We start from the raw sequence: 26,567 nt of genomic DNA, 5'->3' as shown, positions 1-26,567 counted from the left end.
CCTGCTTTGTGATTTTGAAGTACACTCCACAGAGCAGAGTCAAGACTTTAAAACTATTATACAAAAGCATGCAAATATTATACCCGAGATATATATCTGTTAATGTCTGCGCCTTAACCGTTGAATGATTTCTTTTTTCTATTTACAATATAGGTTGTCTGAACCCGGTGAAAAGTGATCATATTGAATTAATGATTTTGAAATCCGCGCAATAAAATTTTCTAATATTTCAAGTTTTGAAATGTAAATAATTAATATCATATCAACAATTAAAATGGCATCAAAGCTACCAGAATGTGAAATGTGCTGTAAGGAACAGGCAGTTGGATGCTGCAATACGTGTGGGAACATTGGTGAATCGTGTTTAGGAATTCACAAGACAGGAAAGAGATTCCAAACTCACATTCTACAGATGTATGGAAAGGATGGATACGATCCAAAGTGTATTATGTTTGATATCACAGAAGAGATGTGTATACACCATCCGACTGAAAGAGCGTTATTGTTTTGCAAAAAGGATGATTCTATGATCTGTGGTCGATGTCTTCATTCTGATCATCTTTCATGTGGTAATGAGGTTGTTGATTTGTGTCAAGAATTAAGGCAGTTTGATTACGAACAAACCAATGCTATGAACGCAGCTTTAAATGAGATAAAGGATGAAAGTAAGCGCATGAAAGAAGAGGTTGAAAAGCAAAATGAAAGAAGTGATACGCATGCGGCTAAATGCAATACAGAATTGGAGCATTTGGGAATAAAACTGAAACGGATAGTTGAAGATGCGATCAATAGTGTCAAACAGGAAGCGTGTAAATTAAAAGAGGAAAACAAAAAAGCCTTTTCATGCATTTCTTCCGTTTGTGAAGAGAAAGTGTCTTGGGCTATCAACGAGGAAAGAAAAATCAATGAGTTTGTGAACAACTCGTTTACAGGTCGCCTTTACCTTATGAATCGGAATTTTGAAAAGGGAATTTCGAAGGCCAAAAGGCAGATAAAAGAAGCTGCACATAATAATACCTTTAAAAGTGTTTATTTAAAAGAGAATACGGCTGCCTTAAAGTGCTTGATTGAAGACTTGAATCATGTTTGCGAACTTCCTGAGGAAGTTGATGGAAGTGACGATGGAACCACCTTCTCAATCGGGAATTCGACTGTCGAAAATGAAAAAGTATGTTTTTATGTGTTTTTATCTGTTTTATCTGTTTTACGTTAACCCAATGCATCCGACTATGATGATATGTATTAGGCTTAACATTGAATGCCAACAAGCAAACGCATAATTCTACTTGTCCGTTCTCAATAATATAGAGTAGAATTACTTTAGAAGTGTTTCAATAAAATAATAAAGGTTATAACCGTATAAGAGATACTCTATGAAATAAATGGTTAGTAAATGTGCTAAAGGTCAATTACAGATATCCTCTTACATTCACAACCAGTCATCCGTTGCGCACTGTCTATCACAGTTTACATAGCTTTATTTTGAATGGAAGAAACACACAAATATAGCTCACAACATGGCTAAGAAATGTACATGTAATATTTACTCGATTAAATGTACTCGTATAAAGATTTATTTGAAAACTAGACTTATTTGTTAGAATCAAATTCAGGTGTCCGATCAAAAATTAAGCGTGTAATTTCATGCCGCCATTTCTATTTTGTGTATGTGTTTGTTTTACCAAATACAATTTCTGTATCGATAAAAGGTTAAAAGGTGCAGAAAAAACAACGGAAAACATAAAAGCTAACGTTTATACAAATTTTATTTATCCCAATAAAAACTGAACGTTTGCTGGTTTATTTCGCAATATTTTAAGCCCACAGAAATATGTTTCTAATATTTTGCTTCGAAATTAGTCTATTTTTTCTGACATTTTCAAAGGATACCTAAATTCTATGGGGGTAGGAGTCATAACGAAATCACATCAATGAGCAGAGGATACCTACGTTAATGGGCTAACGTGTGCAAGACATGCCGCTTCAAATAGAGTTGACGGCCTTTCGGCAATTGTTTCTTTAGGCCAAAACAAATATATGTTAGTGTCTGATTTCATAGGATAAGATGCCCTGGATTTTGTTATACTTGTTGTGTTTCAAAGGTAATTTTGAAGCGAAATATCATTGTCACACCACAAAACAAAGACACATAGTCTTGATTAACACAAGCAATACCTTCTATAAAAAAATAGGCTCCTATTAAATCAAAAAGTGTATCCAAAAAGAGGACAAACTACTGGCCAGAAATAAGGACCAGATTGCATGTTAATGCTTTTCAGTACTATTGGAACTTTTGCATTTGTTATCACAAAATGATTTATTTCCAGACGCGTATGGAGCTTATTGAAGACTTTATTCAAGTGAAACTGGACAAAGATAAAGCAGAAACGGTAATCATATTAGTTTGTAAATAATAGCATACTAAGGCCTTATTTTAATTGCACGCCTGTTATTACTAAATTGTTAAATCTAGTTCGATCATTGAGAATAAACAGTACATTTACCTTCTTGCACATACCAAAATGAAGACACTTCCTTCATAAACATACTAAACAATAAATATTAATCGCATAATCGAAAACTTAATGTTGTACACATTTTATGTTTTGCGCCTGTTAAAAGGGTTAATCGACATTGGATAATATTTTAATATAATCAAGTTATGAAACAGTTTTATCATGGTTAGTTTTTTAACAGTTAAAAGTGCGTCCACTGTGTATGGAATGACGTTTTGAACTGATGACCGAGGCCGATTTTCGACTGGTACCCAATTAATCAGGATTATTATAAAAAAAAATTCATGTTTTTGACGAAACAAATTAAACAAGACCTAGTTGCGATGAGACTCTTTACATATGTGTATATCTATGATAAATTCCTAGTACAACCCAAACGTATGTAGGTGTATAAATATTGGTTTCGATATTTCCATTTGCAATATTGTTATTAAAGCGTCTTTGCCATTGACGTTTGTTTTCAAACTTCAAATAATTCCTCTTCTTTTTCAGGCAAGAAATGAGTTCAAAGAACAGTTATTGCAAGCGAAACGGGACTTAGAAAAAGTAAGTAAAACACTTACAGTATATCTTACTATAAATGAAATGCGCAAGGGAACATTATAAATTAATTGACTTTGCGATATATACAATGACATTTGCTCGTGGCATTTTATGTGTTATGATGATATTTTTGCAACTGCGAGCTTTATCCTTTGCATGTGTGCTTTCAGACACTGAAAGGGCTTGAACAATAGTTACAGAATACGAAACAGAACATGAAGTCATTATTTATATTAGCATCAAAAGTTCAGTATTGCATTCAAGAATTGTTAAAAAATTCATAATTAATTTCATTTAAGAAAACTTGTAAAAATCATTTATTTATATACATATGATATGACATAAGTTCATAACACACACCTGGTTACCTATGTTGTTAGTACTTGGAAGTTTTTTCTTACTTATTTTCATATTAGTGTGGATAAATATTATAAGTTAAAAAATTAAGAAAGAAAAACATTAAGATTCATATATAGTAAGGCCACTGCGTACACACTTCGTAAGGAGGCATAATATGTGAACTGCACGATATTTTGGTACAATTCAAGTGCGCCGTACCGTGTCTAGTATATAAAAAATGTAAATGAAATTGGAAAATGAAAGTGTAAGCAGACACTAAACCGTTACTTTTAACATTGTCATTATGGAGATGTGATTTAATTATTATTTAATTATCTTCTGCTATCTTATTGTGTGGAATGAGAAAATACACAGGACCTATCCGTTTATCAAATTTAAAAAAAGCAACAGGTGATTTGATTTTTATTTCCATATTTAAGAAGCTAGAAGAACTGAATGAGAAAAAGAAATAATTCACATGCGAAGTTACATTTGTATCAATTTTAATGATATATTTTATGCAAGGATTATCATTCGTACTGATCACTTCTTTTGCTTAACGTGTGACAATTTTATACAAGTACAACAAGGATTTATTTATCTACAAAAGTTGCGACCTTATACAAACATACGTATATTTCTTATCGTTCATATCGACATTAAACACCCTTGAAGTGAAACCTTTACAACATTTACAACAGTCCTGGCAAAAATAAATTGTATGCAGGTTTGTAAACTTAGATATCAATGCATACATATAAATAATGTTATTTTTCGTTATCGGCATGTTTACCCAAGGACTCCACTATCAATCAGCTCATATATAACTACCTTCGTTTTCCCTTCCGTTAGATGAAGGTTTAAATGTTAGAACAGTATTGCGATATCTCAAAAACCTTTGATCACGTTTCCGTAATCTGTTCTGTTAAAGCTTTAGGATAGTGGAAGTTTTGGTTCCCTATGATTATCAGGGCTTATTGATACTTTCAGTGAAAGAAAGCAATGCAATGTCTTTACTGGTTCTATATCTGATAATTAACAAAGCACCCATTCATCATTTTGCAGATGACTTGAACTTATATATCATTATCGATGAGCCTATATGCTGATCAGCATCTTAATCTTGACATAGATAATACCAATATGCTTAAAAGTGGTTTGTATCATTTTTCCCACCAAAAAATACGTTACATCTCGCAAAATACAAAAAGTCTGGCATATCCGCCTATTTCAGTGGATAATGTTTAAATAGTGAAAGTCAAAACTTGAACATATCCAATCAGTCGAAACAAATGCCTGCAACGTATTTACGTCATTCGATCAATACGTCCTAGATCGTAAATATCTTGCATCATTCAACACGACTACAAAAACACACCATATTCTACAAGTTGTTTTAATCCCTAACAACAGCCTTACACAAATCTCACAATATTTATATGAAAAACTATCGATACAAACTCAGGAGCAAAAACATTTACATAACATAAACACAGCATTAACATAAACCCCGTTAAATGACACATAATAAACAAACAACACAATACATATTTCGAAATTCTTTTAATATTCAGAATATTGCTTGTCAAACCAAATTCCTTTCTGTCATCTTCAATATCCTCATGGAATGCACTCATGGAAACAGTTTGTTCTCCATCGTTGCCTTCAAGTATAGTCTTTACAATAACGCAAAAAAAACATTTTCTCATTTTGACTATGTGAAGGTAAGGTTAAGGTCAATAATGAATGCACTTAATATTAATGAACATTGTTGAGACTTCCTGTGTCAAACACTACTGGCCTTACTTAAATAAATGAGAACAAACATTCTGTTGTCTAGTTTTAATTGTCAGTCATCGTCATTCATACAGATAAGTATGCATAATAATGTTCACGTTTTCAGACAAGGGGGAAACTCTGTGATGAGCTGCAACAAGTGAAACAGAAACTTGATCTTTCAGAAAAGGTGAGACATTTAAAAATTGTGTTAATAAATCTTACTTTACATATCTATGAAACACTATCATTAAGCCTATGATTCATGATAAAGATTAATCTTGATTAAAGTCGGGTATATGATTACAAAAAAGATTCGCTCAATAAGCTATTTTCCTAAATCATTTTAAAATGATTGCATAACCGGTAGGTATTCGAGTTTCCGACAGTTTGTGGATCTTGATCACAAAAATATTCTTGAGCTGGATATTTTTTTTTTCCATTTTGAAGAGTTAAATTAATTATTGTTTTTTGACGGTTTTCAATGCGTCCCATCTGTCGTTTTTCATTAGTTTAGAGATTGATACAAGTTTACTGGCGCCTGTTCTGATTCTTTCAGCTTCTTGTTGGATCTTGTTTTCTTGCTGAGTGCAGTTATCGAAAAGTATGTCACCGTATATCAAAATTGGCGGTATAATTAATATTAAAATTGTTTCAGGATCTTTTCGATCCGAAACGAGTTTTCATTTACGCATTATATCTATTCTCTTCCAACATTTTGTTTCAATATAATTAATCTGAGCACCGTATCGAAGACCTTTTGTTTATGACTGTCAACCTGTGGAATATGTTCATCCTGCATAAAGCTATGTAGATGTTGTACTTGGTTTGTCTTTCTCGAGATTCCATGCGAGAGTTTGCGAAGAATCCTATTGTTTATACCATCCGGACCATTTTAATTGCCTATTGGTAAGCCCTTTAGAACAGGCGATACTTTCAAAGGTAAAATAACAAACGAGCTGATACCTAAGAAATTAGAGGACTGCGAGTTAGTCAGAGCAAGTACGAACGAATCGACAATAAATATTTGAACTCGAAACATCCGCTTTAGATATTGTATCGTCTTCGACATAATTGCCGGATCATAACAGAGGTATCGCTTGAGTAGAAGTAGACTTGATAAAGCTCTTAAAGCAGGGCCACCAGCATTTGGAATAAGTATTTTGAGTTCTTGTATCGCCTTCGGACAGTTTGTTTTTGTGTTTTGCTAATTATATTAGATTAGTTTTCGTCTATCGGAGCGTTCTAAATTTTCACCACTGCTGAGTTGGATCATCGTGCTTTGCAAAAAGCTCGTATATATCAGCGAATGTTCTTTTCAATCCAGAGATATCCTAATCTCAAATGAGAACTTGTCTGTTCGGTATTGAACTTTTCAAGGAATCTGTTATTACAAGAAGATTGATTTGAACATTATTATCGAAGAGAGAGTCCCGATCATAATTGGCAGCCATACGGCGATGTTGTTTAAGGTCACCCTTTTCAAAAAGCCAGATATGACTTTAAAATGCGGACTGTTTTGGTTTTGGGACACTGATAGCTCCATAGACGGGAAAATGATATATTACATTTTGGTCACGATGTGGATCTGCAACTCCTCTATAATGAATCAATGTTTCCTTAAAAGTAAAGATAAGAGCAATAATGGACTCAGATGAGTCAGTGAAACAAGTAGAAAATTCTGCATTTGTATTTACAATACGCGAATAATGACCTGATCATCAAAACGATCATGTTTGTCTTAACCGGTTGACTTGTTGAATAAGTGGTACAAAAGTAAGAACGACTGTGATCCAATTTCACATACTTACAGTACGTTTTTCACCGGTAACTTCCAATACATTAGGGGTACCATTAACGCGTTTAATTACACAGGGAAAACTAGCGACATCATTGTATGCAGATTATGTTTGATCTCGCTCAGCTTGTTTAGGCCATTTGGTGTATGTTTGTAGTTTTTACAATATTACAGTTAACATATATAACACAACAACCAATCATTTTATATTTTCAGACCAGGCAGAAACTGTGTAATGAGTTAAAAGAAGTAAAACAAGACCGTGATAATTCAGACAAGGTGACACATTTAACAAACATGCTTCTAAAATTTATAGTACAGATATACATGGATAGCACTTAAGTATTAAAACACTAACAATAGTCATAATTATACAACAAATGTACAGGGCAACATAAAATTGATTCCATACTTATAGATTTTCAATATTCACATTGCCGTTTGTTTATTTTAAATCATAATATATTTTTTTTTAGATTCTGACTTGATCTTTTGCCTCTTTGCTTTCAGACACGGAAAGGATTCGAACAAGATTTACAGAAAGCGAAACAGGGCATAGAGAAGTCTGAAAAGGTAAGGTATAAAACGTTGTACAGTACCTGTGTAAGTGTACTTTGAAAAAGAATAACTTTAAGTAAGAAAAAAAGTTGTCAACCATTGAACTGATCATTTCTAGTAATTCAAGTTATATAAACATGTACATGTAGTACAAACTTCATTTAATGTATCGGATGTGCAAATACATATGTCATACTTTTCAAATATTGGCGATAATATAACATTTTGTTGCCTTCTAATCTCATACAATTTTGAAAGGGCTTTTTACTAACCTAAAACACATTTACAAAATGAAAATTTCAGGAAATGGCCATTTCCACGAAATTCAAGTATTAAAAATATCAGATATAAGAAAAACGATTTCACTGAAACACGAATGTACTGGGGTTTGAGACTAGTCTATATGCGAATTACCTCAGTCATATCCCAACAATTATCAATAAGCACAATCAAACAACAACTTTAAGCCTCGCCTATTTTGTTTTTATTGATTTATAGCATACATTAGAACTTAATTGTCATTGCCTTTGCACTATATCTTAACATTTCACCTGTTTTCTATTCACCTTCAGATTAAGAAAGGGATCGAGGAAGAGTTACTGCGCGTGAAAAAAGGATTGGACAATTCTGAAAAGGTAAAAGCAATAGTAAACATTACCACGGACTATGGCAAAAGATGGTCTCCTATGAAAACTAGTCTGTTTGGTAAACAACTTTTTCGAGGTTTCTGTTATTACCAAAAAGTAAATGTCAACATCATTATCGTGTTATATAAGTGGCTGCCATATAGCGATGTTGCTTAAGGTGACACTTGTCGATAAGCCAGATATGACGATAAAATGAGGAATGTTTTCGGTTTTGGAAAATGACGGGAAAATGATATCTTACATTTTGGTCACGATGTGTATCTGCAACTCCACCAAATTTGTCTGATCTTGCTCAGATTGGTTAGGTTTGGTGTATAGTTTTAATTTTATAGAATATTACAGTTAACATATGTAGCAAAATAACCAACCAACCCTTTTACCATTTCAGTCCATGCAAGAACTGGGTGATGAGCTGAAAAAAGTTAAAGAAGACCGTGATGCTTCAGAAAAGGTGACACCTTTCACAAACATGTTTCTTAACAAAGATAAACTTAAATGAAGAATAACCGTTGTCAACCATTTAAACTGATCATTATAGTAATTTAAGTTTTGGAGTACATACAAGGAGTACATACTTCATTTTATGTATCGGATGTGGAAAAACAATTGTCATTCCTTTCAAATATTGGCGATTATGCTTCATTTTGATGTCTTCTAATCCCAAAGAAAAATATTCTTCCCACCAAAAATACATTACATCACTAAAATTACCAGGCACATCCGCCTATTTTAGTGGATGCTGTTTACATAGCGGGAGTCAAAACCCGCAAACATGCGTACTTCACAATATCCAGTACCTGCTCATTGCATGAACATATCCAATCAGTTTAAACAAATGCCTGCAACGTATCTACGTCATTCGATCATTTAATACGTCCTAGATCGTAAATAGCTTGCATCATTCATTCGACCTCTTTAGAAACAAATAACAAAAGGACCAAGAGAAAGCTCAACACGAGGCATATTGAATAATGTCCGGAGCAACACGACTACAAAAACACACCATATTCTACAGGATGTTTAATCCCTTAAAACAGCCTTATACAAATCTTACAATATTTATATGAAAAACTATCGATACAAACTCAGTAGCAAAAGGTTTAAATATAAACCCCGTTTACTGACACAGAGTAAACAAACAACATAGTGCATATTTCGAAATTCTGTTAATATTCGCAATATTGCATGTCAGACCAAATTCCTTTCTGTCATCTTCAATGCTTGAAACAGTTTGTTCTCCATCGTTGCCTTCAAGTTTAGTCTTTACAAGAACACAAACAATCATTTCTTCATTTTGACTATGTGAAGGTAAGGTTAAGGTCAATAATGAATGCACTTAATCTTAATAAACATTGTTGAGACTACCTGTGTCAAACACTACTGGCCTTATTTAAATAATGAGAACAAACATTCTGTTGTCTAGTTTTAATTGTCAGTCATCGTCTTTCATACAGATAATTATGCATAATAATGTTCACGTTTTCAGACAAGGGAGAAACTCTGTGATGAGCTGCAACAAGTGAAACAGAAACTTGTTCATTCAGAAAAGGTGAGACATTTAAAAATTGTGTTAATAAATCTTATTTTACATATCAGGGATGAAACGCTATCATTAAGCCTTTGAATAAAACAAATGTACGAATTTCATACGTTTAAGGGTTCATAATGTAAAGTCAATACGTATTAGTATATATATATTCATGATAAAGATTAATCTTGATTTAAAGTCGGGTAAATGATAACAAAAATGATTCGCTCAATGAGCTATTTTCCAAAATCATTTTAAAATTATTGCATAACCAGTAGGTATTCAAGTTTCCGACAGTTTGTGGTACTAAATCACAAAGATATTCTTGAGCTAGATGATTTTTCTTCATTTTGAAGACTTAAATTAACTAATGTTTGTTACGATTTTCCCATCCATTGTTTTTCATTAGTTAAAAGATTGATTCAAGTTTACTGGCGCCTGTTCTGATTATTTCAGCTTCTTGTTGGGTCTAGTTTTCTTGCTGAGTGCAGTTATCAAAACATATGTCATCGTATTCCGAAATTGGCGGTATGAACGACATTAAAATTGTTTCAAGTGATTTTCGATCCGAAAATAATTTTATTTACGCATTATATTTATTACCTTCCTACATTTTGTTTCAATATAATTGATCTTATCCTCGTACCGAAGATCTTTTGTTTATAGCTGTCAACTTGTAGAATTTTTTCATCCTGCATAAAGATAGGTGGATAATGTAGCTGGTGTGTTTTTCTCGATATTTTTTTGTGAGAGTTAGCGAGGATTCCTATTATTTATACCATCCGGACCATATGCTTTGCCTATTGGTAAGCCCTTTAGAACAGGCGATACTTTCAAATGTGAAATAACATAGGAACTGATACCTGAGACATTAGAGGACTGCGAGTTAGTCAGAGCGGGTACGAACGAATCGACAATTGATGTTTGATCTCGAAACGAATGTTCAGAACATCCGCTTAGATATTGTATCCTATTCGACATAATTGCTGGATCATAACGGGGGCATCGCTTGAGCGGAAGTAGACTTGATAAAGCTCCTAAGACAGAACCACCGGCATTTGGAATAAGTATTTTGAGTTCTTGTATCGGCTTTGGACAGCTTGCTGATTATATTAGATTAGTTTTCTTCTTTCGGAGCGTTTTAAACTTTCACCTACGTTGTTTTGAGTTGGATCCTCATGCTTTGCAATAAGTTCGTTTACGTCAGCGAATGTTGTTTTCAATTCAGGGATCTCCTAATCTTAAATGAAAACTTGTCCGATCGGTATAGAACTTTTCGGGGAATCTGTTATAACAAGAGGATTAATTTCAACATTGCTATCACAGAAAGAGTCCAAATTATATACGGCGATCTTGTTTGAGGTCACTCCTGTCTTTTCGATATCCAGATATGACGATACAAAGAGGAATGTTTTGGTTTTGGGACACTGATAGCTCCATAGACGGGAAAATGATGTCTTACATTTTGGTCACGTTGTGGATCTGCAACTCCTCTATAATGAATCAATGTTTCCTTAAAAGTACAGATAAGAACAGTAATGGACTCAGATGATTCAGTGAAATAAGTAAAAAAATCTGCATTTGTGTTTACAATACGCGAATAATGATCTGATCAACAAAACGATCATGTTTATATTGACCTGTTGACTTAGAGAAAAACGTGGTACAAAAGTAAGAACGAATGTGATCCATTTTCACATACTTACAGTACGTTTTTCATCGGTAACTTCCATCACATATGGGTTACCATTAACGCGTTTAATTATACAGGGAAAACTAGCAACATCATTGTATGCAGGTTTTGTCCGATCTCACTCAGCTAGTTTAGGCCATTTGGTGTATAGTCTTTATTTTTTACAATATTACAATTAACATATATAACACAAAACCAATCATTTTACGTTTTCAGACCATGCATGGACTGTGTGATGAGTTGAAAGAAGTTAAACAAGATGACACCATTCACAAACATGCTTCTGATTTTTATAGTACAGATTAACATGGATAACACTTGTAGTTAAACACTAACAGTAGTCATAATTATACAACAAATGTGTAGGGAAACATAGAATGGAGTCCATTCTTAATATGGATTTTCAAGATTCACATTGCCGTTTGTTTATTAAAAAAATATATAAAAATTTTAGTTTCTGACTTGATCTTTTGCCTCTTTGCTTTCAGACACGGAAAGGATTCGAACAAGATTTACAGAAAGCAAAACAGGACATAGAGAAGTCTGAAAAGGTAAGGTATAAAATGTTGTACAATACTTGTGTAAGTGTAATTTGAAAAAAGAATAACTTTAATTAAAAAGAATGTGACAACCATTTGAACTGATCATCACTAGTAACTTAACTTATGAAAGCATGTACATGTATTACATACTTTATTTATTGTTCGGATGTGCTCAACTCAACTCAACTCAACATCTTTATTTCCCCCATGGCTGGAGATATTCATGGTATATACAAACATTTATAGACATAGAAAGTATATAATATATGTATAATAATAGTACAGTTGAAAATTATTGCGTATTGGTGTCAAAATATTTATACAAACATTGCAGGATATAGCTTCATATCTAAGTATAAATAAAAAGCTTATATTCTACATGCAAATAAGATTAGTCTATTTGACTTCCATGATAGTATAATTGTATGTGATCAATACTTTTCAAATATTTGCGATAATGTAACATTTTGCTGCCTTCTGATCCCATACAATTTTGAAAGGGCTTATTACTTACAAAGTGACCTAAAACACATTTACAATATGAAAACTTCAGGAAAAGGTCAATTATACCAAATTTAAGTATAAGAAATATCAGATATAAGAAACACGTATGTACTGGGGTTTGATGCTAGTCTATATGCGAATCACCTTACACATAACCCAACAATTACAATAAGCACAATCAAACAACAACTGTACTCACCGACTCGATATTGACATCACATGCAATCTTTCACGGTACAATAATCTTACTGTAAATTATTCTGGTACAATATTTACATATGATTTCCCTATTTACATTACACTTCTATAAAATTGTGTCACAATGCACCCAGAATGCACATTATTGTGAAATTCTTAATATGTTTGGTATTTCCTTTGATTATGACGCTAAAGATACTAAAGTAGAACGGGTAGAACTTAATTCAAGCCGTTGGGAAAGTCTAGTTTTGATTGTAAAGACTGTTATAGAAAGAAAACAACTAGTTATTTTGATTTTGTTTATCATCAACATAGAATTTTCAATAAGTGTTAATTTGACTGCCTTGAAACGGTCAGTGAAACACGGAGTCTCTTAAACACGTATGTACTCGGGGTTGAAACTAGTCTATATTCGAAAAACCACAAACATATTCCAACAAGTATCAATAAGTACAATGAAACCACAATTCTAAGTCTCGTCGTATTCAGTTTTAAACAGAAAAAGATCAAAGTGATACTAAACTATATACAGATAAACTAATTTCAAAAGTTCAACGACTGAATACTGACATAACGTGCAATCTTTCACGGTACAACATTCTTATTCAATATTTCGGTTCAATATTTACATATGACTTAGCAAAGTTCATTATATTCATTCAATATTTGTCTCGATGAATTCAGAATGCACATAATTATGAATTTCATTTCTTGATAGTCTTGATAGCCGACCTAGCATACATGACGTAGTTTATAACGTGGTATACACACACTGTTGATTATGACGCTTAAGGTACTTAAGTAGAACAAGTAGAATAAACTAACTCCAAGCCACGCTAAGAGTCTAGTTTTAATTTTTCAGGCTATTGCGCTAACTTTTTTTAAATCACAAATATTTAGAAGATTCGAACAAGACAAGAAACTATCTGTTTTATAAACTGAGCCTAAACACACACACCACACAACACACACACCCACACAACTTACACAATAAGACACAACACGCACACGCACACCCACAACACCCACACCCACACAACACCCACACCCACACACCCTCACACCCCCCCCCACACACACACGCACACGCACACACACAAACAAACACACACACACAACACACACACACACCCACACAACGCACACACACCCATACAACACCCACACCCACACACAACACACGCACCCACACACACACATACACACACACATACACGCACAAACACACGCGCACACATACCCACACAACACACACAGCCATGCGTGTGTGTGTGTTCGTGTGTTACTTGATGAACTCTTAAGATTGGAACAGACTGAGTGGCAAGAAGTAAGAAAAGAAAACAAAAGTCCTTGTGAAAAGATATTTTGGTATGTGTATAACATTGATATTAATGCATGATTATCAATAAGCTGAATGGTCGATTGAAGCATTTTTACCACACGCCTTTATTTACACCTCAACTTCCATTCTTTCCATTTGCGAATATTTTTCCGATGAACGCAACATCATCGGATATGTTCAGATCGCTAAACACAGCGTTTTAATATAAATTGAAAATTTTCTATCTGTTTATTGTTTTTGTCAGAAGGCCAAGGAAATCTTTAATCGACATGCTGAAAAGTGTTCATTTATGAATTGTTAAATGTAACAAGTCTTTGTGATGTTTTCTGTGTTATTGTGACGTAGAATGATAAACTGTTTCCAATTCAGAAAAGGTGACACCTTTAACAAACATGTTTCTGAATTTTAGAGTACAGATATATATGTAGTAAAAAACTAAAAGCAGTCATTACTATGCAACAAAAGTAAAGGGCAACATAGTATTGAGACAATTAATATGGCTTTTCAATATACGCATTTCCATTTGTTCATTTGAAATTGTAATATAATTTCCAGTTCTGACTTGATCTTTCGCCTCTTTGCTTTCAGACAAAGAAAGGACTCGAACAAGATTTACAGAAAGCGAAACAGGATATACAGAAATCTGAAAAAGTAAACAATGTTGTACAATACCTGTAAACATGTTCTTTTAAGAAAGAATAACTTCAATAAAGAATGCAGAAGTTGACAAACATTTGATTTGATAAGAATAGTAATTAAGTTCTATAAACATGTACTGTTAGTACATACTTCATTTTATGTATCGGATGTAGAAATACAATTGTCATTCCTTTCATATTTTGGCGATAATGTTACATTTTAATGCCTTCTGATCCCATACAATCTTGGTATAGTTTGAAAGGGTGTTGCCTACTGATGACCTAAAACACATTTGCGCAACGGAACTAAAGAGACCGGCCCATTATAAAAACAAATCAAATATAAGACCTTGTTTACAAAACGAAGTATTGGTCTAAATGAATCTGAATAAGATACATAAACAACACAAACATACCAGACAAGCATCAACATGTTTCTATAATGAATAATGTGAAACACGGGTTCACTGAAACACGAATGTACTGTGAGATAAAATAGTCTATATGCGAATAATCTCACACATATTCAAACATGTATCAGTAAAAACAATAGTACATCACCTTGAAGCCTCGCCATAGCCAGTATCGACCTATAAACAATAAACAAATACAGTAGATCGAACTCATAAACTGATAAATAATTTCAAGTACCCAATGACTTTCACGGTATAACATTACTAACATTAAGAACTTATTCCGGTACAATATTTACGTACTTGTCTGCTTGTCTGTAAAACACTATACGTAAATATGAGTGTGTATCGATGCATCCAGAATGCACATAATGGTAAATTTCGTTCCTTAATAGTTCCGTTATTTTCCGTCGTTTATGATGCTTAACATACTTAGGTAAAATTGGTAGTATTCACTGAATCCAAGCCATTCTGCAATCCTAGTTTCAATTGTATACCATATTATAGTAATCTATCGTACATGTTCAAAAGGTCCGAACAAGTCCCTGTCTTATACACTGATCGTGGTTAAACATTAATGGAAAACATATATTTATTTTTTTTATTCATTTTTTATCATGCATTTAATTAATATTATTATAAGATATGATTTTTATAGAACAGATCGTTATTATATTACACTACTATAGTTATATTATCAAGATTTAAGTTTACAGATATGCATTGTTCAGTATGATTATTGGATTTAGGTACATCAAAGAGCATTCGGCATTTTGGGCGGGAGGGCGTCTAAAATTCATGTAAAGTCTGTAGTGTTATTGTTGTGTTTTAATTATTTGGCAGAATGTTTTAGCGTATTCCTTGTTAAAGGTAAATATCACATTTTAAGGTCATTTTACAAAAGTCATTGCATATCGAAACTTCTTAGTATTTTAGTAGGCTCGATACAACGTTAGGAGTTAAGAAGTACGAAAGTCGACTTTCGTCACTTTAAAATGGTAGAATGACTTGGTTGTCTTTTACTAAAACCCATTGTGTGAAAAATATCAGTTTTTGTTAAAGATTGGCTCATGCCTTAACAAAGACAAACCAGTGAAATGGAAAATGTATGTTCTGATTGATATGTAGCGTGAGTCGTTTTTCGAAATAAGTTCTGTATACCAACCATCTCCTCTTTCTCATTTATATGTTATAACTATTATTTTTAAAGGAATGTACAACACTCCAGGCAAGGTGTACTCACTTGAAGGATTACATTAAATGTAAGTTCCCATTACACAATTAGGTAGTATACACGTAAATAGATGTATAATTTGGGGACGAATTATATTATGTTTATTTTAATATATACTTGTGCTTCAGTTGATAGTAAGTAATTATTATTGTTTAAGTAAGTGTTGGTTAATAAAGTTGTTTTTACTTGAGTTACAACCCCAAATCTTTAACAACGGCGAAGTGATCCATAGTATCGATCGTTTTGGCTGTTTTAAATTGGTTGTGTAGCTAGCTTCGTTAACAAAATCTAGCTGAAAAACAAATAAAATTTGTGTTTTAACAAATCCATTTACAATAATCATAATTAGTATGTTTGTTAAAGGGACGCAGCCCACTGGAGAAGTGGAGGTCAAGATTAACCTGGAACAACGCTTGCCAATTAAGTGTGTATTTACATTCCCGGATGGTATTCAGACGGTAATCATTTCTGTTTGTCAATGTCGAGTGTCCAGCTGACGAATTCTCGCAAGTAATTTCTTGATATTCCTAACACCATACTGTTGATTGTAACAATAAAAAGGCAAAGATAAATTGCACCACTTAATCGTTCTCCAAAACTACATTCAATTGTTGCAATATTTGTGATTTAGTTGTCCAACTTATACAGACAGAATGCCCTCAACGTGATATTACATTTCTGCCAATATATTATGGTATCTTTAAAAATCATTATGATTTGATCGAGTATCAGTACCGTTGACAATAAAAAGAAAAAAACATGAACTTTTAAACAGCATAATATATAACATAATATATACCCAACTTAAGATATATACGCAACTCAACTTATCTAACTATGGATTCAGCATAAGAATGCTCATCATGGTTGGTCCCCTAACTAAATTCGTAGTATTTAAGGTGTGAGTTTTTTTACGAGAAAGTCTGATAGTATGGCTATCACTATATTGAAATATGTATTCTAAGACTGATTCCTGTACTTCGCAGAAAAATGTGAATGCCTTAAATACAAAACATTTGAATGATTATATCACATCACTGATAAATTAAGTTATCAATACGAAAGAGAGGTTGATTACGGTCAAACTAAATTTGATTTGCTATTAAGAAGGATGGTCTCTGAGGTTAATCGTTTTGGGGCTTCGTTATTCGATGTATGTTACAACTGTATTGCACATGTGGGTCGACTCCTGCAAAATATTTAACAATCGACTTACCCTTTAAAGTTAGACGTTTTAGTTGTTTTTAGGCTTTAGTAACGCAAATCGAAATCAGGTATCGTGAAATCTATTTTTTGACATGAAATGTAAAATCTTAACTGAAAAAAATGAAATTAAATGTGTTTTGCTGTTAGAAATAGTGCAGATTGAAGACCACTTTATTGTAATGCTTTCCTAGATTGCAACGTTGATGTAAATTTCAAAAAAGCCAACGAATCATGAATTATTTTTTTAAGGAACCTAGGGGAAGAGCTTATTATAGATAATTCCGCAGACAATGGAACACATGTTGACACTGCCTTACATTACCTACTACAAATAGTCAAAACGTCCATCAGGTTCAATTTAATCAACTATACACTAGCCTAGCAATTAACACGCGAGATGAGAGATATGTTGATACATTCTAGTACATTTAGATATATCAGTTTTTGATATGAAACTAGCTTATTGGATTACAAATTCATCATAGGAACTTATCGGTTACAGTTTGAGGACACTAAAAAAGTGGATTGAATTGTTATTGCTTGTGAACAGAATTGTAAAAGAAAGTGAAATCATGCTTGGCGAGACTACAGCCCTTCAACGTTATGAACGCTTTCATTCTTGTATCCATGCGTAACCTTATCATGCTGACAATCCTACTGATGGTATTTCTTCTCAATTCAGCATGGCAGAAATTTATTAAATTACATTAAGGTTCTTACTGACGTTGTTTGTTTTATATTACCCTACATTTTATGTTTTGTACCTTTTAGTTTTCTTACTAATGGATTCAAATATTGAGTTAAAGCTGAAATCCTCGCAACTATCAATCGAGCATTGTCCATCTTAAAAATTATAGATTCACATGTTACTTGTGTAAATAATGTTTATGTATAATTATGTCATAGGTTATGGATATATTGAATTTAATAGCATGCATCCAAATCCTGCCTCAAAATCAAGAACAATGTCAATATCATCCACTTTCTCAAATTGTACAATGCCTCATGTACCTAGTAAAATCTTATTTGTCACAAAAATGTTTTGATCGTATTTCCACTCTATTCAGAGCATATAAAATATTTCGATATGCTTGATATTTCTGAGATAATCCTTGATTCTTGATTCTTGATAATCACAGCGGAGAACTTGTATGTGTTAAGAACAAGATTTTTCAGCAAAGAAATCTCGACCTGGAAATGATTGATTTGGAGTGTATATGGGTCCCTACTTATATCCAACAAACATATACTATCTAGTTTATTTTGTTGACAACCAAATACGACAGAAACCCATTCTCGGCACCCCAGCATATCATAACCTATTTGATAAACTGGGAGAATTGGCTAGGGAAACTTCGTAAATCAGGTATATTCATAAACATTTTTCGACCAATGAAATAGCCGATAACAAAAAAGGAAAGAATCTCCTTTTTGAATTGCTATCGGAAATTTAACAAAATCCTGCCTAAAACGATTTGTAAGCCGTAATCTCATTTAATTTTTTCAAACGTAGATTATAGCCGTAACTTCTAGGCCATTTCTGTACCGCATGAGGTGTGTCTCATGCGAACAAGCGGCTAGATTTTACTTTATTTTTCTTCACGAGTACGAGATTGTTGTGATAATGATTTTGACATTATCTACTAATATCGGATCAGCTTCACCAGATATCTCGAAAAGCTGTATACCGAACAGACAAGTTCTGGATTACGAACCTCCCTGGCTAGACATCACCATTAGCCGACGTCATCGGGCTTACCGCAAGGCACGAGGATTCAACTCAGAACAACGATTGAACAAGTTCAGAACGCTACGGAATGAGACAATTAATCTAATAAAATCTGCAAAACACATGTAACATCTATCCTAAGCAGATAACCTAAAAACTCAAAATAGTTATTCAAAAAGCTGGTGGTCCTGTCTTTAGAGTGTGGTCAAGTCTACTTTTGTTCCGGCGATACACCCGTTTCGATCCGGAACATATGTCATAGACGATACAAAGACGAATGCGGATTTTGGGCATCCAATTTGCTTGGAAGTAAATGATATTATGCTTTAATGAAAATACGTTTTGGATTGAAAGTCACCTGCCACACCTTTTATTTCGTTTATATAGCCAATTCTGGAATACCTTAAGATCCATTTACGATAACTGACTAAGCAAGAAAAACCAGTGCTTGAAATGATCCAACAAGAACATTTAAGAAATATGACAGGCGCCACTAAACTTGTATCAATCACTTAACTCAAGAAAGGAGTCGGATGAGAGGCACTGAAAATTCGTCGTTATAAACATCGATTTATTAAGTTTGCAAAATAAAAAATCATTCCAGAACATCTTTTTGATTTAGTACCACAAACAGTCGAAACTCGAAAACCTACTGGTTATAAAACGCAGGTCATCACAAGCGTGTTCCTGCTCGAACGTCTTATCACTTGAACTCATTTTTTCGGTCTGTAATCCGTTGTTTTAATATCCGCTCTATGTTTCTAAATAGCAGACTCGATTTCATAATTCAGGAAGCAGCTAAATACGTATACTCATGTATGCATGTGCTTGCTTATAACCATCATGGAAAGATAACCCTCCAAGTGCTTCAAATGCGACTTCGCACTAATTGTTGCGTCCTAGCTGTTGATTTCTATGCTAGAACATTGTTAAAAGTCCGTACTGTTTTATATATAGCGAGGTAGAACACTGTTATCACTTCTCAGTTAAATGTACTCGTTTCTCACCTTCCCGATTACAGCTATTTGAAAAAATGAAATGTGCATCCCCACGTTGAATACCGTGTTCTTTTGTGACTAGACATTCAGTCCATACTCAAACAGGTCCATTTACAAGTACGTTTAAACCTACGGAGAACAAAAAGGTGCTTGTTCGCCCTCTTAATCCACTCTACCATACATTTGTTTTCCTTCCCTCTTATCGCTTATCGTATTTTCGGTACATATATTCGTTATTTGGTCATTATTTGTTACTAAATTTAATAAGAAAATGCATTCGCAATCATTCTTCTAAATCGATAGTAGGCATATATTTCTGTTTCGTTCATTTAAAAGTTTATATTAACAAAACAGTACACAACGAATCTGTTGGAAGCGTCTTTTATATAATGTCAACCATTTTCAGCCCAATCCTATATTTTGATACTGTATATATGACCTTGCATGCTTTGTATGTTTTTTCCAATATTACAATATTCAAACCAAACACGGTGCATTACCAGTATGCCATGAATTTACAGGTTTAATATCCAGAACCAAACACGAACTTGTTAAAATTTCTTCATAGAAAAAAGCATCATCAGAATGCCCTGAATTTACAGGTTTAATATCCAGATCCAAATACGAACTTGTGAAAATTTCTTCATAGAAAAAAGCATCATCAGTATGCCCTGAATTTACAGGTTTAATATCCAGATCCAAATACGAACTTGTGAAAATAACTTCATAGAAAAAAGCATCATCAGTATGACCTGAATTTACAGGTTTCATATCCAGATCCAAATTCAATTTTGTGATAAATACTTCGTAGAAAAAGCATCATCTGTATGCCATGAATTTACATGTATAATATGCAGATCCAAATACGAACTTGTGATAATTACTTCATAGAAAAAAGCATCATCTGTATGCCATGTATTTTAAATGTTTTCAAAATTTGCCCTTGCTATCAATGGGAAATGCAGTCTGTTTAATAAAATATGACTATATAAGTGTTAGTGACCGTATGTGCCGTCTGCTTATTCATTTTCTTATTTTAATATAACTTTGAGTTTTAAAATAGATGAGCCGCAAAAACAAACCTTTGTTTTTGAGACAATTGATCTGCTTTAATTTCATATAATCACAGTCAAATCAAGTTTATTATACATGTATGTTACGAAAGCCTGCATTGTGTTAAGAAAACAACACAAGACAAAACACAAGACAACACCATCGTCGGTTTTGAAAACGGTCGTACATTATGCATTCATAAACTGTTGCAATAAGCCAAACGACATTTAGGCTAAACAATAAAATATATAGTGTTTACATTATTATTTTATTCATAATATCTCTTATTATACAAGCGTTTATATGCCATTAATCTACTTGTAGAAATACAATCGAAGCCCGGGGAAACCGTACAAAGGCAGTACAATTACAGGATTGTTGAAGGACGACAATGAGGGTCAGCTGGTTTGTAGGATGTTGAAGGCCGCGTTTAGGAAAGGACTGATGTTTACTGTTAATGAATACGAGTGTGTCGTGCTGGATGGCTTTTCACTAATTCGGTCTATAGTTACGTAAGAATACTTAAGCATATTTAGATTGAAGTTAGAATAGGAATATGTTGCCTGATAAAGGTGCTACTCAGAAAAAGCCTTTATGGCTAGCGGCACTTTCGTGTGCACGCCCAGTGGTCAACATTTATAAGATTATTTACAAGATGTATCAATATCTAAAGCAAGGAATGTTTTTGGTGTAATTTATATCAGCTATTAATAATGGACGCATTTTTACTATTTGGGAGACGGGAGTGTTGTGCTGTTTATCTGAAATCAGTTGGAGTATGACAATATGACAGATATGGCAACACCTTCAATAACCTTTCTGATTTTATGAAATAACTTCTATGTAAAACATAATGTTTTAAAGTCTTAATTTGCTGTTACTCATAACTTAAACATTTCCAGTTTTAATACCGCATTTTCCTATCGCTTACATAATATTATTTAATTTTTATATTTATAATGACTCAGATAAAATAAAATTAAATGAATAGAAGATACACTCAATCGTGTTTATTGTAAATAACTGTAATCACTCCATACTTTGTACGAACTGTATATATTATTTTAATTATAAATTTTTTGAAATAGGAGTACAATGATCACAGAAATAATTCCATTTTTAAAGTCAAACTGTTTTATTTTTAACTGTTTATATGGCAATCAAGTTATATACCATAACATGTAAATTGCATTGTAACTATAGTTATATTATTGTTTTAGGATCTTGTCGAGATATGCGAGTTATGATGAATACATAAAGAAGATTAAAGCGGAGCTTGCAGCCAAGAGCATCACAGAGACGAACATAGATTTAACCGAGAAGCTGGAAGAGACATTCACTGTCGAAGGTCCGTGACTGTCATCGGACTTCTGTTATTATTAGTCTTTCTGTCCAGGCAATACTTGTTTTAATAGCTAAAGATTTCTAGAATCATGTAAAATAATTGCGTTAAACGATAACGTTATTTGATGCTTAGATATGGTAAACGTTAATATATGGGGTAAGAAAGCAACGTTACAAATAACGAACGGCAATATAGTTATATAACATTGGGATCAATTTTCCTGAAGACAGATAAATTGACAACTTGTCAACACACAAAAAAATTTTTTTCTAGAAAATACTTTATACTTTGTATCTTATCTTGTCTGGAAAATCTTTGTTCTTTTATAACATTAGTGAGGTTTCGTGTGTTTTTTTTTGTACACAATGCCGTCAATGTTAATGAATTTGTCTAACTTCAGAACGACATGTATGAAAGCGCGAGGAATTTATTAATCATTGTACTTAAAGTGGGTCACATTCTATTTCATGAATGAAGTTAATATTACATATTTAGTTTGCAAAATTGATGTGAATTGTGCAAATGTTTATGTAGGAATAAAAGTTTAAATATGGCAATAAAAACATATTTACCCCCTCATTTTCATATTCTGTTGAGAATATTAATGATTTTTTAGGGAAACACCACAAATGAGGAACAATCCATTGATAGATTCAATACATGGGGATATATATATAACAGCAATAACAAGGTTATTGTTAAAATGGAAAGACATGCATATAGTTTCTCTCATGTGCTCTAGGGTCGGCAATTAAACAAATTAATTGGTCTCTGTCATTTTTGTTAGGATCACTCATTGAATATGTTCATAAGTGTCTCCCATGTGTTGTAAAGCCAGCCATTGCATATGTCAATGAGTCTCTCTCATGTTTTGTAGGGTCAGCCATTGAACATGTTAATAAGTTTCTCTCATGTTTTGTAAGGTCAGCTATTGAACATGTTTAAAGGTTTTCTTTCATGTTTTGTGGTGTCAGCCATTGAACATGTTTAAAGGTTTTCTATCATGTTTTGTGGTGTCAGCCATTGAACATGTTTAAAGGTTTTCTTTCATGTTTTGTGGTGTCAGCCATTGAACATGTTTAAGGTTATCTATCATGTTTTGTGGTGTCAGCTATTGAACATGTTTAAAGGTTTTCTATCATGTTTTGTGGTGTCAGCCATTGAACATGTTTAAAGGTTTTCTTTCATGTTTTGTGGTGTCAGCCATTGAACATGTTTAAAGGTTTTCTATCATGTTTTGTAGGGTCAGCTATTGAATATGTTAAAAGCTTTTCCTCATGTTTTGTAGGGTCAGCCATTAAACTTGTAAATAAGTTTCTCTAATATATTGTAAGTTTAGGCTTTGAACATGTCTATAGATGTATCTTGCATTTTGTAGAGTCAGCCATTGTACATATTAACCGGTTCCTCTCATATTTTGTAAGGGCAGCCATTGAACATGTTTATAGGTTTCCCTCATGTTTTGTAGGATCAGCCATTGAACATGTTAATATATCTCTCACATAATTTGTAGGGTCAGTCAATGAACATGTTAATAGGTTTCTTACATGTTTTAGGGTCAGCCACATTGAACATGATACTAGATTTCTCTAATGTATTGTAGTGTCAGCCATTGAACATGTTAAAAGGTTTATCACATGTTTTGTATTGTCATCCAATAAACATGTAAATTTGTTTTTATAGGGCAAACAAATGAGCATGTTACTGTGGGTCTCCATTATGTTAAAGCATGTTTACATTGATCTTTCCTTTCAAAGCAATATATTGATAATATAAAGTAATTCGTAGTATTGAAATAAAGGCGGACATCATACAAATGTACCTTGGCAGGTAAACGGTAATAAAGTTTGCAAATGCCAATTTAGGGTTTTATCCGTCATGGATTAATTAACATTTACAAATTACACTCGATTTCAATATAGTTTTACTACCAGATATAGGGATTCATCCGTAATGGATTGAATTCCATTATGGATTACACACAATTTCAATATAGTTTTATTAACAGATTTAGGGATTCATCCGTTATGGATTGAATTCCATTATGGATTACACACAATTTCAACATAGTTTTATTAACAGATTTAGGGATTCATCCGTTATGGATTAAATTTCATTATGGATTACATACTTTTCAACTTTTTTTTTACTAAAAATAAACCTGAAATACTAAAACAGAAAACCGGTGAAACAGTCTCAGTTATCTCATATCAACATATCAACATATAATTCAATATCAAATTGTGAAGTTGTCTTTTTTGTAAATCAAAATTAAAAAAGCAACTTATCTGTTGAAAAGAATCCTCTTAAAAGTTATTGCATTTTACCGTTTTAATCGAAACAATTACGCTTTACAATTTGTTATAAAGTTATGTTTTAAACAAACCTCTTAAAAATTCTTTATAACGCATTAACGAAATACCATCTTGATTACGTTTCCTCATACTTTTGTAATTTGGTATCACGAATAAGTTTAAGCAAAAACATGTTTTCGATCTATTCACGAATGTCATTGATCTAGACAGGTCAGACAATCGTGTCAATCAAATGTCCAAGTTATATGAAGGCAAAGATTACCACATGTAGAGATTAACAGTTATATATTGATACGTGTCAGGGTTTGAATTTAACTTTGAGGAGCACTCGCAAAATTTTGCGAGTGCTTTTTTTATAAAAATCAACTTGCAATTTCATTATTTTCTTTATTCCCTTATAATATTGTCTAATTAAAGTAGATATTTACAACTAAGACATATTATGAATATTAAAAGGATCCATACGGTGTATATGTTTGTGTTTATGTTTATGTATATGTATATCCGTATAAAATATATAATCACCTATATACCATTCATTGTAATGTTATAATTTTGATTATTGTAAGTTTTGGTATGTTATATGTTGTTTGTAGTGCACGAAAGTGCATATATATATATATATATATATATATATATATATATATATGAAGTTATATTTACACATGCTTTATACTTATCACCATTTTTGTATGATATTCGGCCACATGGATCTTTGATCTTCTGATAAATAAATGTTCTGTTCTGTTCTATATTAGTGTGCTTTTAGAGAACATGTAAACAGTGTTTATATTTGATTGCTTGACTACTTGGATTTTCTCTGTAGTTTGCATTAGTTTATGTAAGTGACATTTGTATTTTTAAGTACATGTTTTGTAGTTTATAAAAAAAACACGTTTTTAAACAGCTATTTTTTTATTATTCGTGCATGTTGTTACTATTAAATAATTGTGTGATTCTAAAAGATTTTGTTTGAGATTAATGCTATCTGATAATACCTAAATAGTGATAACTATGCCTGGACTGCATTGGAATTAGCATCGAAACTTGTTTAGAGGTTATCCTGTGCAAGTGACGAATGAACCTTATTAATGAAACAATAACCCTCTGTAACAGAAATAATATATAAATTCAAACAGTGTGATTGATTAAATTGGAAACTTATAAAAATATTATTATTGGTTATACGTAATATTCAACTGTTGTATTGATTATGTACCATAAACTGTATGTTTTTATAAGGTTTGACATTGAACGAATAAATTTTTACTACCGACAGAAATTTGGATCTTATGGTGTTGTTCAGTGGTTGAGACTGGTTAAGGCTAATAAAGCGAAAACAGAAAACAAACAAAATGTAAGAACATTTATACGCATATATTGAGCTGTGCGTTGTAATCATGTATCAATACCTATTTAGGTGATATAGACGCAGTTCTTAATTTAGCCACAGATGCATGTTGCTGTATTGTAGTCAAACACATGCAGTTTCTCAGCATACAGCGAGATATACAATTTGGCAGTTATGCCTATAAGGTTCCAGGTAACTTTTGCTGCGACGAAGTGCTGAGAGCACCTTTAAAATGATAAGCAATTGCTATAAATAAGTAATTTAAATCATAAACAATGAATGTGAAATACATGTAATTGAT

The 26,567-nt window shown here is 32.7% G+C and overlaps 1 protein-coding gene across 3 annotated transcripts; it reads left to right on the top strand.

Annotated features, from left to right (window-relative positions):
• Positions 1-201: 201 nt before the first annotated feature.
• Positions 202-25,434, top strand: LOC128241468 (myosin-13-like). 3 transcript variants are annotated; one of them, XM_052958406.1, is made up of 15 exons: positions 202-1,168; positions 2,328-2,390; positions 3,009-3,062; positions 5,302-5,364; positions 7,189-7,251; positions 7,483-7,545; positions 8,103-8,165; positions 8,566-8,628; positions 9,664-9,726; positions 11,887-11,949; positions 14,573-14,635; positions 16,246-16,297; positions 16,633-16,727; positions 21,580-21,652; positions 22,476-25,434. In XM_052958406.1, the coding sequence occupies exons 1-15, from the start codon at positions 275-277 to the stop codon at positions 22,511-22,513; spliced, it is 1,773 nt and encodes a 590-aa protein (XP_052814366.1). In that variant the 5' UTR covers positions 202-274; the 3' UTR covers positions 22,514-25,434. The 3 variants fall into 3 exon arrangements, with proteins under 3 accessions (XP_052814366.1, XP_052814365.1, XP_052814364.1); XM_052958405.1 differs by having other exon boundaries at positions 21,580-21,762; XM_052958404.1 differs by having other exon boundaries at positions 21,580-21,767.
• Positions 25,435-26,567: the final 1,133 nt, after the last annotated feature.

This window comes from Mya arenaria, chromosome 7, assembly GCF_026914265.1.
Source record: "Mya arenaria isolate MELC-2E11 chromosome 7, ASM2691426v1".
Classification (NCBI taxonomy): Eukaryota; Metazoa; Mollusca; class Bivalvia; order Myida; family Myidae; genus Mya; species Mya arenaria.
This window is presented reverse-complemented; position numbering and strand designations above follow the sequence as displayed.

What these genes read in the sequence shown, in the direction of transcription:
- LOC128241468 (XM_052958404.1), top strand. Translation starts at nt 275, where the DNA reads ATGGCATCAAAGCTACCAGAATGTGAAATGTGCTGTAAGGAACAGGCA. An exon ending in CGAAACGGGACTTAGAAAAA is followed by an intron (nt 3,063 to 5,301) that starts GTAAGTAAAACA and finishes TCACGTTTTCAG; the next exon opens with ACAAGGGGGAAACTCTGTGA. An exon ending in AACTTGATCTTTCAGAAAAG is followed by an intron (nt 5,365 to 7,188) that starts GTGAGACATTTA and finishes TTATATTTTCAG; the next exon opens with ACCAGGCAGAAACTGTGTAA.